This window comes from Nansenia antarctica (genome assembly GCF_963989245.1).
Source record: "Nansenia antarctica genome assembly, chromosome: 4".
NCBI classification, from domain to species: domain Eukaryota; kingdom Metazoa; phylum Chordata; class Actinopteri; order Argentiniformes; family Microstomatidae; genus Nansenia; species Nansenia antarctica.
In genome coordinates, this window is record NC_137689.1 from 46899221 (window position 1) to 46910801 (window position 11581).

The window sequence follows — 11581 nt, forward strand, 5'->3', positions numbered from 1 at the left end:
TCTTATGGAGGCTTCATGCGTGCTGTGCTACTTGCGTGCAAAGGAACAGTCTGGATAACCAGTCACAGCCCAGCTCTGCAGTGGGCCGATGTGCGAAGGTCTGACGATGACACGTTTGATTGACGGTCCAGCGGGCCAATGGGCGCGGCTCTCTCCTGCCAAGCCCCTCGCTGAAACCTGCTCCAATGCATTCGCTCGGGCGGAGTCGTCCCGTCTGCCTACACACAGTACGAACCTCAACTAACTAGGTTAAAACACACTTTTTTTTGGAAGTCTTGGATGAATTTGATCGTTTATCGAAAACTTTCTCGGTACAAGAGGCATTTGACGTAGTGTTTGTTTGGCTTTTACGGCACTTATTCTTGGGGGGATCGACCGAAGTGGAAGTGTCTCCACGGGAAGGAGAGAGGATCGCCGTGCCTCAGCCCGGGCCCCCTCACCCTGCATGCAAGTGAGTGACAATCATCTCGTGTGCTCGAATAGTCTGCCAGTGGTTTGCCAGCCAGCTAACGTTAGCATTTATTACCAAGCCTAATTTACCTAATTACTTCACTTGTGAACATATTGAAAAGGCCAAATAGCAAATGGGTTGTCGTTTATGAAAAATGAACTATTCCAACTTCCAACAGTTCGACGTGCTGTTCGCTAGCTGCCTACTCCAACTGTCCGACCTGGCCAGAGCCAGCTGTCTAGCCTAGCACCCTTAGCTTGCATTTGTAAATCAGAATGAAACCAGACGTCAGTGTGTTACAGCTCGGTATAGTGGGTTAGATAGAAAGCGAAGACCGTTGTCTTCTTCAGCCAGCTAGCCACACTAAGGGTGCGTTCGTAAACACGCTCTGGATATCTGATCAGCACTCATGGAACGCCTCTTGTCCAATCAAATTACTTGGTCCCTTTTATGAGGTTGAACCCAGTGTGCGCTCCGGCGCTCTCAGAGCGAATTGACGAACGCAGCCTAACATGAGTGATGTGGTGCAGCAACGTGTATGGTGAAGAATGTATGTATGTATGAGTCTAATGGTGCTAATAGCACCAAGCACAGTAGGGCAGTTGCTACAACAAAATAATAATTTTAAACAATTGAGTAGCTTTCACATCTTATATGGGTTAGTCAGGCTAGTGTTGTGACTCGACCCTATGCGCTAGATATGCAATTCTAGCAGGTTTATTCTGCAGCAAACATGTAAAAGCCATGTTGTCACTACATGAATGTCCATTACAGAAGCTATACTGTGTTATTATCATCGGGGAATGTTGGTGGTTCCTTGTAAATGACGCCACCACCAATGAGCTGTGTCTATAGACTGTCTTGTGCAACGTTTGCTAATGGTTTCTGCTCTTGTATTGCAGGTCAGGAGTGCGTTCTTGAGGCCAGTGCTGCAGGCAATATACTGATGGGAACATACTGCCTCAGGCACCACAGGGGTGCGGTGGACGGCAGAGCAGTCATAATGAACTGAATATTGAAGAAAGGATGACAAGTTAACATCGCCACCTCCAAAGAAGTGTCGAAAGGCTTTTTTAAAGACGGGTGTGAGCTTGTTCACCTATTATATAATCAGAAAATTCTGTTTGAGTAAGTTATTTGGTGGAACACGTACAAACGTTGTTTTTCCCTTGAAAAAGAGCAACTCAGAGATCAGGATGAGTGCAGAAGGATATCAGTACAGAGCGCTGTACGACTATAAGAAGGAGAGAGAGGAGGACATTGACTTGCGCGTGGGAGACATCTTGACGGTGAGCAAAGGGACCCTGGTGGCGCTAGGGTACAGCGATGGTCTGGAGGAGAGGCCCGAGGACATTGGCTGGCTGCCCGGCTTTAATGAAACCTCTCAGGAAAAGGGGGACTTTCCTGGGACCTATGTTGAGTTCATTGGAAAGAAAAAGATTTCTCCACCTACTCCAAAACCACGACCCCTCAGACCCCTACCGGTGGCTCCTGGCTCCTCCAAGGCAGACTCTGACTCTGAACAAGGTGAGTGTTCAATCTAATGGAGAAAAAAACAACAACTAAACATCCTCTAATCCACTACTGGATTTGCAGCCAAGATGACATGTAAGGCCTAACTCTGCTGTAGAGACGGTTAAATGGTTCCATCTTTCATGGCAACGTGACCACGGTGGCTGTCATGGCTGCTGCAATTGAATTACCCATTGGGGATCAATATGATGTTCTATCTTATCTTATCTTTTAAAAGATTGGACATTTAAATCACTGCCTCCAAACACTGTTAGCAGCGAGAAGTGCGTCACTGACTTCCGCGAATGAGGCCTGCAGGCCGTATTTGGACTTGAGGAAATCTGTTGCCGTGGCGTTGGGAGTAAGCGGAGGTGTTCTCAGGCAGCCTCAAACGCAGAGGGCACAACATATTAACTGTCCTCGTGTTTGTCATGGCGGGTGCTCAACGTTGACTTCTAGGTCTTTGTAGAGGGATGGGTAAAACGGCCCCAACTGTGTCTTATCTGTATTCAATTGATTCTGCAAAAAAAAAAAAAAAATGTTCATTGTTCTCTCTGTCTCTCTCTCTCTCTCTCTCTCTCTCTCTCTCTCTCTCTCTCTCTCTCTCTCTCTCTCTCCATTTTCAAGACTGACAAGTATAAGTAGGCGAGTCAGTTGACATTGTTTTGTCTTCGGGGACACTCTGTGTGCCTTTGCTGTCAAGTTTGTCCTAACGTCAACCTCTGTGGAGAAAGAGGCTCACACATTGGGACTACAATCGCAGCCTTGATAACAAGTGGCACTGCTCTGTGCCTCTGTAGCCCCACTGAATGCTAAACCAAGCCCAGAGGACAATAGTACTGGCTGGGATCCAGCCCACAGTGCATTGTGGTCCAGGCGCACCTGGTACCAGCCTACCGTTACTAGTGGACCACTCCTCTTTGTTACTCCTCTTAGCCGACATAAAAAGGAGATACAATTCCATTTCCCATGGGCACAAAGAATTTTGCTTCCGTCATTCTATTTATTTTTCTTCACTAACCTACATTTCGCCATAAATGGCTCAGATCTGATCTGAGGCCTGTTTCCATCAGCATATTTTTCAGGGAAATGGTTTTGGTCTTCCTCGCCACAGGGAGCTATAATTATTTCATTCATGAAAGACACTGAGTCACTTTCATGTTGGGCAACAGACTTAAGACTGTGCAATAATTAGCCTGTGTCGAACCCATGACCTTTTCTTTTAATATAGTTTCATATGGACACTTGGAGCTTTGTAAACAAAAGAATTGTGTTATTTTCTTCAGATGTCATGGACAATAGTTTTCACTTTTCAGTTAAACTAAGTGACTTATTTCCATACAGTCAGCTCAGCCATGACTTTGGAAGTAGTTGACAAGGCGTGCATCTTAAAAGACACTCTAACCGTGTGTGTGTGTGTGTGTGTGTGTGTGTGTGTGTGTCACTCTCTCAGCTCACCTATAGAGCAGCTCTGGTTGCTTGGTTTCCAGTTTCTGCTCTTTTGTGGTGCGATTGTGAAATTCTTTGCTGGGGCTAACAGGGTGAGTGAGGATCCATATGAAGGGGGCATGTGTTGAATGGCTGTGGTTCGGTTGAGTGGCAGTGCTGAGCCTGGGGCGAGTGTGAATGTAGCACTAGGAGAAGAAAAGTCTGTGTGTCCTAAGCTGAGAGAGAGAGAGGAGGGGGCCTGAGGCTGGGGGCCGGCTTAGAGGGGGTGGTGGGGGGTGGGCTTGGAGGCTGTGGAGAAAGGGTGGTGGGTGGTGGGCTTGGAGGCTGTGGAGAAGGGGAGAGGGGTGGTGGGTGGTGGGCTTGGAGGCTGTGGAGAAGGGGAGAGGGGTGGTGGGCTTGGAGGCTGTGGAGAAGGGGTGGTGGGCTTGGAGGCTGTGGAGAAGGGGAGAGGGGTGGTGGGCTTGGAGGCTGTGGAGAAGGGGTGGTGGGTGGTGGGCTTGGAGGCTGTGGAGAAGGGGAGAGGGGTGGTGGGTGGTGGGCTTGGAGGCTGTGGAGAAGGGGGTGGTGGGCTTGGAGGCTGTGGAGAAGGGGATAGGGGTGGTGGGTGGTGGGCTTGGAGGCTGTGGAGAAGGGGAGAGGGGTGGTGGGTGGTGGGCTGAGGGATCAGGGATCAGGGTTGGAGGCTGGTTGGGGGGAGCTTGGAGCACCGGGGCCTCTGTGGTGGGAGGCTGGAGGCTGGAGGGGGCTGTGGAGAGGAAGGAGGCTGAGGGCTCTGGGCTGGAGGCTGGGTTCTTGTTGCTTCAGGGTGTTTGTGATTTATTGCCCGCCACCGAGGGATCTGGCAGATCCCTCACTCCCTTTCCTCCAGTGCTTCAGCCCCCCCCCCCCCCCCCCCCACACACACACACACCCGTCCCCTCCTCCTCCTCTTTTTTAATGTTTTGATAATGTTCCTGGAGTCGGCTCCGACTGGGGGGAAAGAGGGGGAGAGTGGAGACTTGGAAAGGGGCCTCTGCTCTCTGCGAGCCACAGGGGTTGACTTCAGAGCAGCAGATGTGGAGAAGAGGGCTGGGCGTGTGGAGAGGGAGAGGGCCGGGCCACGGGAAAGCATTCCGCCTCATTCCAGCTCCCAGGCTTTTTAAAACACTAATGTGCTGCTCCTTTTCGGGGGCCTCTCGTTGGAGATAATCTACATGCATGCCATGCAAGAGGGAACTCGGGACCTAAAAACCACAGAGAAGGAAGCGTCACTTTCAGTTCACAGCTCCGGTGTTCACCCATTTTGGCTGTCGGCTCGAAAAACAAAAGTGCCCCCCTTTGCCCAAACCCCACCCTAAAGTAGCAACACCGTATGACCATCGATTTGATCATGGGACGTTGATAATCTAATCTCCATCCAGTACTGTACTGCTTCACACTGCCTGCTCGTTGTAACATGCCCCACCACATATTGGATGCATCCCATGAACAGCTTGTGGGTTTATGTCAACACGAATGTGAATCGGGGTATGTGATCTGTTGAGTTCGTCAAGTTCAATGTTCACGGGGCCTTTTGTCCTCCTACGGTCTTTCAGAGAGACTGTTCTTCTCAAGGGTTGAGATGAGTTCTGTTGGACTGGTTGTTCCACTGCAAGTCCCTGCAAAGGCATTAGACTACATGCTCTGTCTTGCTCAAAGGAAATATTTGATGGCTGTTATTCTCTTGATGCTATCTCGATGTTATTCTCTTGCAACAAGGATATATATCGTCGGGCCTTTTGAGTGTAACCGTAGCTAGCTGGCCTTGAAAATGAATGTTGATAGTGTTTTAGTTTTTGACACCTTCAATTTATTGAAGACATGTCGTTGCTACATGGAATGTAGGACTATGTCAGCTGCTATTTCCCTTATCTTCTCTCAGAAGACAGAATAACCCAGTGTATCTAGACGTAAAAGCATAATGCTTACACTTAGCTTGAAGCTAAAAGGCTTGACCCGAAAAGTAACTAAATCATTTAGCTTTTGTCTGTGTTCTCGGGCATGCCTTGGTCATGGAGCAGAACTGATAATCGATGGGTATTTAGTACAGATGGCCAGCAGTTGACAATTTGAGTTTGTGACGCAGAAGGAAATGGAAGACAGGGACAAAGAGATGGTGTAAACGTTACGGCTAGCTCTTACAGTATTGAAGAAGTGAGATTGTACAAGAGACAGAGGGTTAGTCTCCAGTTGTAAGCTAATATATTAGTACAGTATACAGTGAGAATGTATTGGGGGGCCCCATAGCTGCAACTCTTGAGAGAGAGAGAGAGAGAGAGAGAGAGAGAGAGAGAGAGAGAGAGAGAGAGAGAGAGAGAGAGAGAGAGAGAGAGAGAGAGAGAGAGAGAGAGAGAGAGAGAGAGAGAGAGAGAGAGAGAGAGAGAGAGAGAGAGAGAGAGAGAGAGAGAGAGAGAGAGAGAGAGAGAGAGAGAGAGAGAGAGAGAGAGAGAGAGAGAGAGAGAGAGAGAGAGAGAGAGAGAGAGAGAGAGAGAACTGTGCATAGCTGGAGATTGAGATAATGTAGCTCTCCTTTTTGGGGCCTCTTTAGTATTCGGGCGAACATCTGCTGTATTGAGTAGGTTTTCTGAAGGAGAATTGTTGCCTCGCTTCACAAAGAATGCACACTTTCCCCTAAACCGTGCATGAAGCAGCTGGAGGGGGGGTGTGTGTGTGTGTGTGGGGGGGTCCATGTTCAAATATGCCCTCCTCATCCTGTGCAGTGGGGTCTATGAGAGATAGCAGAACGTGGAATGTAGAATGCGACAGTGTGCTCTAATTCGGTGCTTCTCTATAGAGGCTGAAGGCAGCTGTGGTTGGTGGATGTAGGCTAATGGCGCTCCTTTGGTGGAGGGGGAAACACAGACTGCACGGTAGACTGATTTGTGGCGTTGTGATGAATCAGTATTGTACTAAGTGCTGATTGCAGTAACTTGGGGCACAATGCAGCAGGACAATAAATGGATGCACTGTGAATGGGGACCGAATGGCGGCCGTTCCACACTACCGTCGGGTCATCAGTGCTACTACTGCCCGGGTTGAATTTACGGATTAATTCACTCCTTTTAAAAATATATATATATTTAAAGCTTAATGCGTTTTTGTTACGATTGTTTTGTGTAAGGAGGATGCCGCTCCGTGTGGCGTAAAGGCGTAAAGGACAGGGTTAGGACGACAGAGGAGAGGAAAGCAGGAGAAGACAAGTCATAAAACACATTTCCAAAATAACCAGTTGAATGGTAGAGAAGTGATGAAGTCATGTGGGATTTTATGTGATTATTCTGCAGTGACATCTTTCCTCGCTGTGGGATTTTCTTTCCCTTTAAGCTAAGAGGATATCAGGACCGTCCAATTAGGGCTGCTGATCACACAACATTGCCTCTCTAAATCACATACTATTCAAAGATGCAATGGAAAGAAAAAAAAGAAAAAAAAAGAAAGAACTTAATTTGAGGGCACAATAAAAATCTATCCACATTGTAATTTGATTTCTCTTTTTAAGCCCCCACCAAACTACGTTGGCCCGCACAATTCCAGTAAAAGCCTGTTTTATGGGCCTGTGTGCGTGAGAGCGCGCACATGTGCGTTTCATTACTTGATCGCCTCCAGAGACTTGAAGTCTGAATTGGCAAATCTTCTTACTGGAGGCAAAGCATGTCTGCTAGCAGGATTAGCTGAGAGAGGGAGAGAGGGAGAGAGAGGGGGAGAGAGAGGGGGAGAGAGAGAGGGAGAGAGAGAGAGAGAGGGAGAGAGAGGGAGAGGGAGAGAGGGAGAGGGAGGGAGGGAGAGAGAGGGAGAGGGAGGGAGGGAGAGAGAGGGAGAGGGAGGGAGGGAGAGAGAGGGAGAGGGAGGGAGGGAGAGAGGGAGAGAGAGAGAGAGAGAGAGAAAAAAAAAAGACAGAGGAAGAGGGAGGCAGAGAAAGAAAGAGACATTTGAAATATGTGGTCCTGTAGTAAAGCCAAGCGCCACTAAAAGGAATGGGTTTGGTGAGAGACTCGCGTTGAAGGAGAGGTGAGGCGTTTATATAATGGTCCAAAGAGACACATTGGAGGCTCCCTGTTGATACAACAGCCCTTATTGAATACTGTGTGTCTCACTCAATGTAGTAGTATATATTACGCTATATCCAAGAGATGTCTTATTACCATACTATAAGAGCTACGAGACCTCCCTTTTACCATTGAAGTTATTCTGACACTGGTCGCTTCTCGGGCTGGCTGGACAAATGTAGTTGTGATTTATATCTCGCATTTAGGAGAACACTTTGGCTTCATGGCAACACAAGTTGTATTTGGAAAAACTTGCACAGTTTTGAGATGATAAACCATGTCTTAGCCTATCTCATTCCAACCTTGTGACATTATCTGTTTGGTCATTTATTCTGTTCTGAAATTGGTTATTCTCATTGAGACTTGTTTATAGTTGCTATTGACTACTTACTTGAACCATATATTGTGTATAACACCATGTTGGTTTATGTTGTCATATGTTGCTCTTTTTGCGTGTAGCCGTATGTTTCCTCTGCTAATATCTCCCCTGCCAGCTCCCCTATAGTAACAGGCTTTTTATTGGTTCTCACTGATTCCCTGCACTGCACTTTTCACCCTGCAGGGGGAGACACAGTCTCAGTTTTCTATTTCATATGTCTGAGCTCAAGGCCGTTCCATGGTATATAGCCTATTTACTGTACCGTGCAGCGCGCCCAGCCTTGCATGCTAATAGGCCTATTGACCTGCACATCTTTGGTCGTGTTTTGATTTAGCTGAATTTATGGAGTAACTATCTTTGGTCGTGTTTTGATTTAGCTGAATTTATGGAGTAACTATTGGAGTGCCTGCAAGCACTCCACTGAAGTGCCAGTTATATTTGTAATTTACTCTGTAATTACATTTTCGAAATGTTGTTATGGATTTTATCATATTTGCTCCTGAAAGTAGGCAATATGAGAAACTTTCCTATTTGTTATTTCAGATTTTTCCATTGCTCATCAGTTTTTACGTTTCAACCAGACCTTTTCAGACGAGAAGAAATGGCATAAGCTCTAAAAATGCTGGTTACATGAGTATGCCCCCTAAATGTAACCAAAGTGTGTGCTATCTTTAGTCTGTCCACGGTGCCCCTGGCCACAGTCTGCAGTTCAGCCAGTTCAGACACACCGTTTGAACTTGGAGATTGTTCTCCCTCACCACAGCAGCACCAGTGGCAGCTGCACTGACTTCCTCAACCTGTGGTTGACTGACTGAGTGAGGCCTTCTGGGATATCATGAAAAGGTCTGCCAAACACGCAGGCTTGTGGAGACTTGTTCAAGGGGCCTCTTCTCTCGCTCTCTCTCTCCTTACCCAAGTTGCCAGGGCAACCGACTTCTCTGAGAGAAAGTTTGAACGCAGCCTTCTGATTGGTGCAGAGCCCCAGCTGCAGAGAAAACAAGACTGGGGTGAATTTTAACACATTCAGTGCCCTTTTTAAAAAGTGATTCTCAACGAGTAGAAGAGACACTTTTGCACCAAATTTTCTGTTAGTGGACTTAAAAAAAAAAAATGTAAAGCTTGGATTCACTCTTTTAACGGTCGGGAAGACCCAACTCTGAAGCTGCAGTGTGACTAACCTTACCTGTATGCTTGCATGCACTGTCAGCTCTCTGCAGTGCCAAAGGGGCCCTAAAAGGGATATGGGAATGTCTTTGCTCTCTGTGTCTTTTTTTTCTTGTTTCTTTCTCTCAATCCTTGAGCCAGTGGTGCCTCCATTCGAGGCGTTCTCTGTGTTTGGTTGATCTTGCGCCAGCGCCTCATGGAAATCACCAACTGATAGCTCAAAACATTTCTGCCATTTTATGTCTGTCACTCGACACCGGCCCCGTCGGCGTTGGAACTATCAGGTCGCCCGACGGTACCAAGAAGCAACTCTATCTCCTCCCTCCCCGTGTCACTCACAGGGCAGCTATGGATAGAGTAAATAAACACAAGCCTAGCCCCCGACACACAGAATAGTCTTGCGGGTTTTAGAGAATGCCTGCAAGCAATTCGAGAAATGCACGGCAACTGACACCTTATATAATATACCTCACGGTACTCACTTGCTCGCGAAGCGTATTCTAATATCGTCAGAACAGTTCTCTCTCTAGGTGAAAAGGGCAAGGACCTGTTTCCATGGGTTTGCAGGCTCTACAGGTGTGCACACAGAGTTAGAGTTTCATCCGAAACTCTTGAGTGTTCTGGTTCTTCTGTAAGAATTTATTTATGTAGACCTATTTATTTATAATTTTAGTCAACTTGAATGGAAAAAATTAAATTGAATCAAATATAATAGAAATTGATTTTTTAACTTGGTTTAGGTATCTCACGTTGACTTTTAGCGAGAGGGGGGCCAGGTGTAAATTTAACTTCAGGTTGTGAATTGAGTTTCCCAGAAGCAGGTTTGGCAAGAGAGGGCAGCAGTGTAGAATATCAGTCTGGGCGAAAGGTTACACTGCCAAGGCGTGCAGAGGTGGCACTGGCTGTCTAGATCTCTATTTGAGGAAACATTGGTGTTCCAGCTCAATGTTCATGGCTTCTGAGAAAACGCCTTCACTCTCCGTGCAGTCCCAGTAATCTCTTCCAGATGACAGTTGTCCTGCACTGGGTTTTGCTGGTTTTTGGTGGTTCTCCGATAATCCAGTTGATTCACACGCAACTGGCTTGCCTTTTCATGGACTTGGCTAATGAGGATGTAGCATTAAATATGGCAGACCATTATTTACCTGACTGAGCACTTCTACTCTTCAGGGCAAGGGAACATTTCCTGGCTAATAACTTGCGTGTATGCGTAGATGGCTACGCTAGATGCCTGTTTCATTCCCGTTTCCAAAAGGTAGGCCTAATAATTTTAGGGTAGAGTGAAATGGGGGGGGGAGAAGAAAATGTGAAAGGGGCTCCATTCATGGTCCTCCCGCGTTTGAAATCGCAGACTCAAAGTCTTGAACAGTCGGGCCTTTCAGAAACGTACTCTTTCAAAATAACCTTTCGCAAATCCAAATAAAATCCACGCCAGCCCCCCGGTTCTTTCAAGTCCACACCTGGATGCTAAGATCTAATGAAAAAAAAAAAAAAAAAACTCAGACCTGGCTTGCCTCATGCATATCAGAAGGTGTTTGCTTAGCCCTTTGGTCCACCCCAACGCTATCCTACCGGTCAGCACCTCTGAACCTGAATCGTTCAGTTGTGTACGGGTTGCCTTTTGGTCTTCAAGCAGCTCTTTTGGTCTTGTCTGCTTCCTTTTTAAGTCAAATTCGAGTCCAAATCTCCCAACCTCCTCATTTCATACACAGCAGCCCGCGCCTGCACACGTCATGACATGTGAACGCAGATCAGAACAGGATTGATATGTATAAATAGGCTGGCGGAGGGTTAAACAGGGGTGGAGTGGGGCCAATTTGGTGGGACTCAATCGAAGGTCATAAAATGAACACCTTTTGCATTATGTCATCTGGATTGGAATTGATTTTACTACCTACAACCACAGTTGTGAGTGTGTGTGTGTGGGGGGGGGGGGCTCTAACTAGGCTATGGCAGTTTTTCTATTTATGAATTATAAGCAATTTCGAATTATCCCCTGAAATTGATGGAGTTGACTCAAACTCTGCTTATAACTTAATGATTTGACACTAATTCTCTCCCTCCTCTCTCCCTCCTTCCAGCCTCCCTCCTGGACCTGACGGAGCAGTTTGCCCTCCCAGAGACGGCTCCACCCATGCTGGCCAGACTGCTGGAAGCCATCGAGAGGAAAGGTGAGCTGAGCAGGCTGGACTTACCACTGGTCTCTTATGGTCCAGAACATATCGCTGCTCGTCTATCAACACGGCTCCACGCCGTACCCGAGCGACGCGTTCTGTTTTTAAACCGAACTTGCTTTTTATGGTGTCGTGAAGTCACCCCTGTGGCATGGAGAAAATGATCACTTGACTTTTGAATTCTAATATTTCTCTAATTGGAAAATGAGTAGGTGTTATGGTTTAGGATGATGACTGATGTTCCTCCCCCCTGGTTGTCTGTAGGTCTGGATAACCCAACGCTGTATCGCACCTTCACAGCCGGAGGTGGACTGGAGGTGCGGCAGTGCTTTGAAACTGGTACGTAGTGTTTACACCCTCACAGGTAAAAAGGACGATTTTGATTAGA

General features: G+C 47.1%; 1 protein-coding gene across 1 annotated transcript in view; it reads left to right on the forward strand.

Moving 5' to 3' along the window:
• The first annotated feature begins 220 nt into the window (after nucleotides 1-220).
• pik3r1 (phosphoinositide-3-kinase, regulatory subunit 1 (alpha)) overlaps nucleotides 221-11581 on the forward strand; it is a 24234-nt gene continuing 12873 nt past the window's right edge. Inside the window, exons 1-4 of the mRNA XM_080529896.1 lie at nucleotides 221-451; nucleotides 1354-1978; nucleotides 11101-11190; nucleotides 11458-11532. Of these exons, the coding sequence (XP_080386022.1) occupies nucleotides 1648-1978; nucleotides 11101-11190; nucleotides 11458-11532 (496 nt within the window). The 5' untranslated portion in view covers nucleotides 221-451; nucleotides 1354-1647. The remainder of the gene's footprint in view (nucleotides 452-1353; nucleotides 1979-11100; nucleotides 11191-11457; nucleotides 11533-11581) is intronic.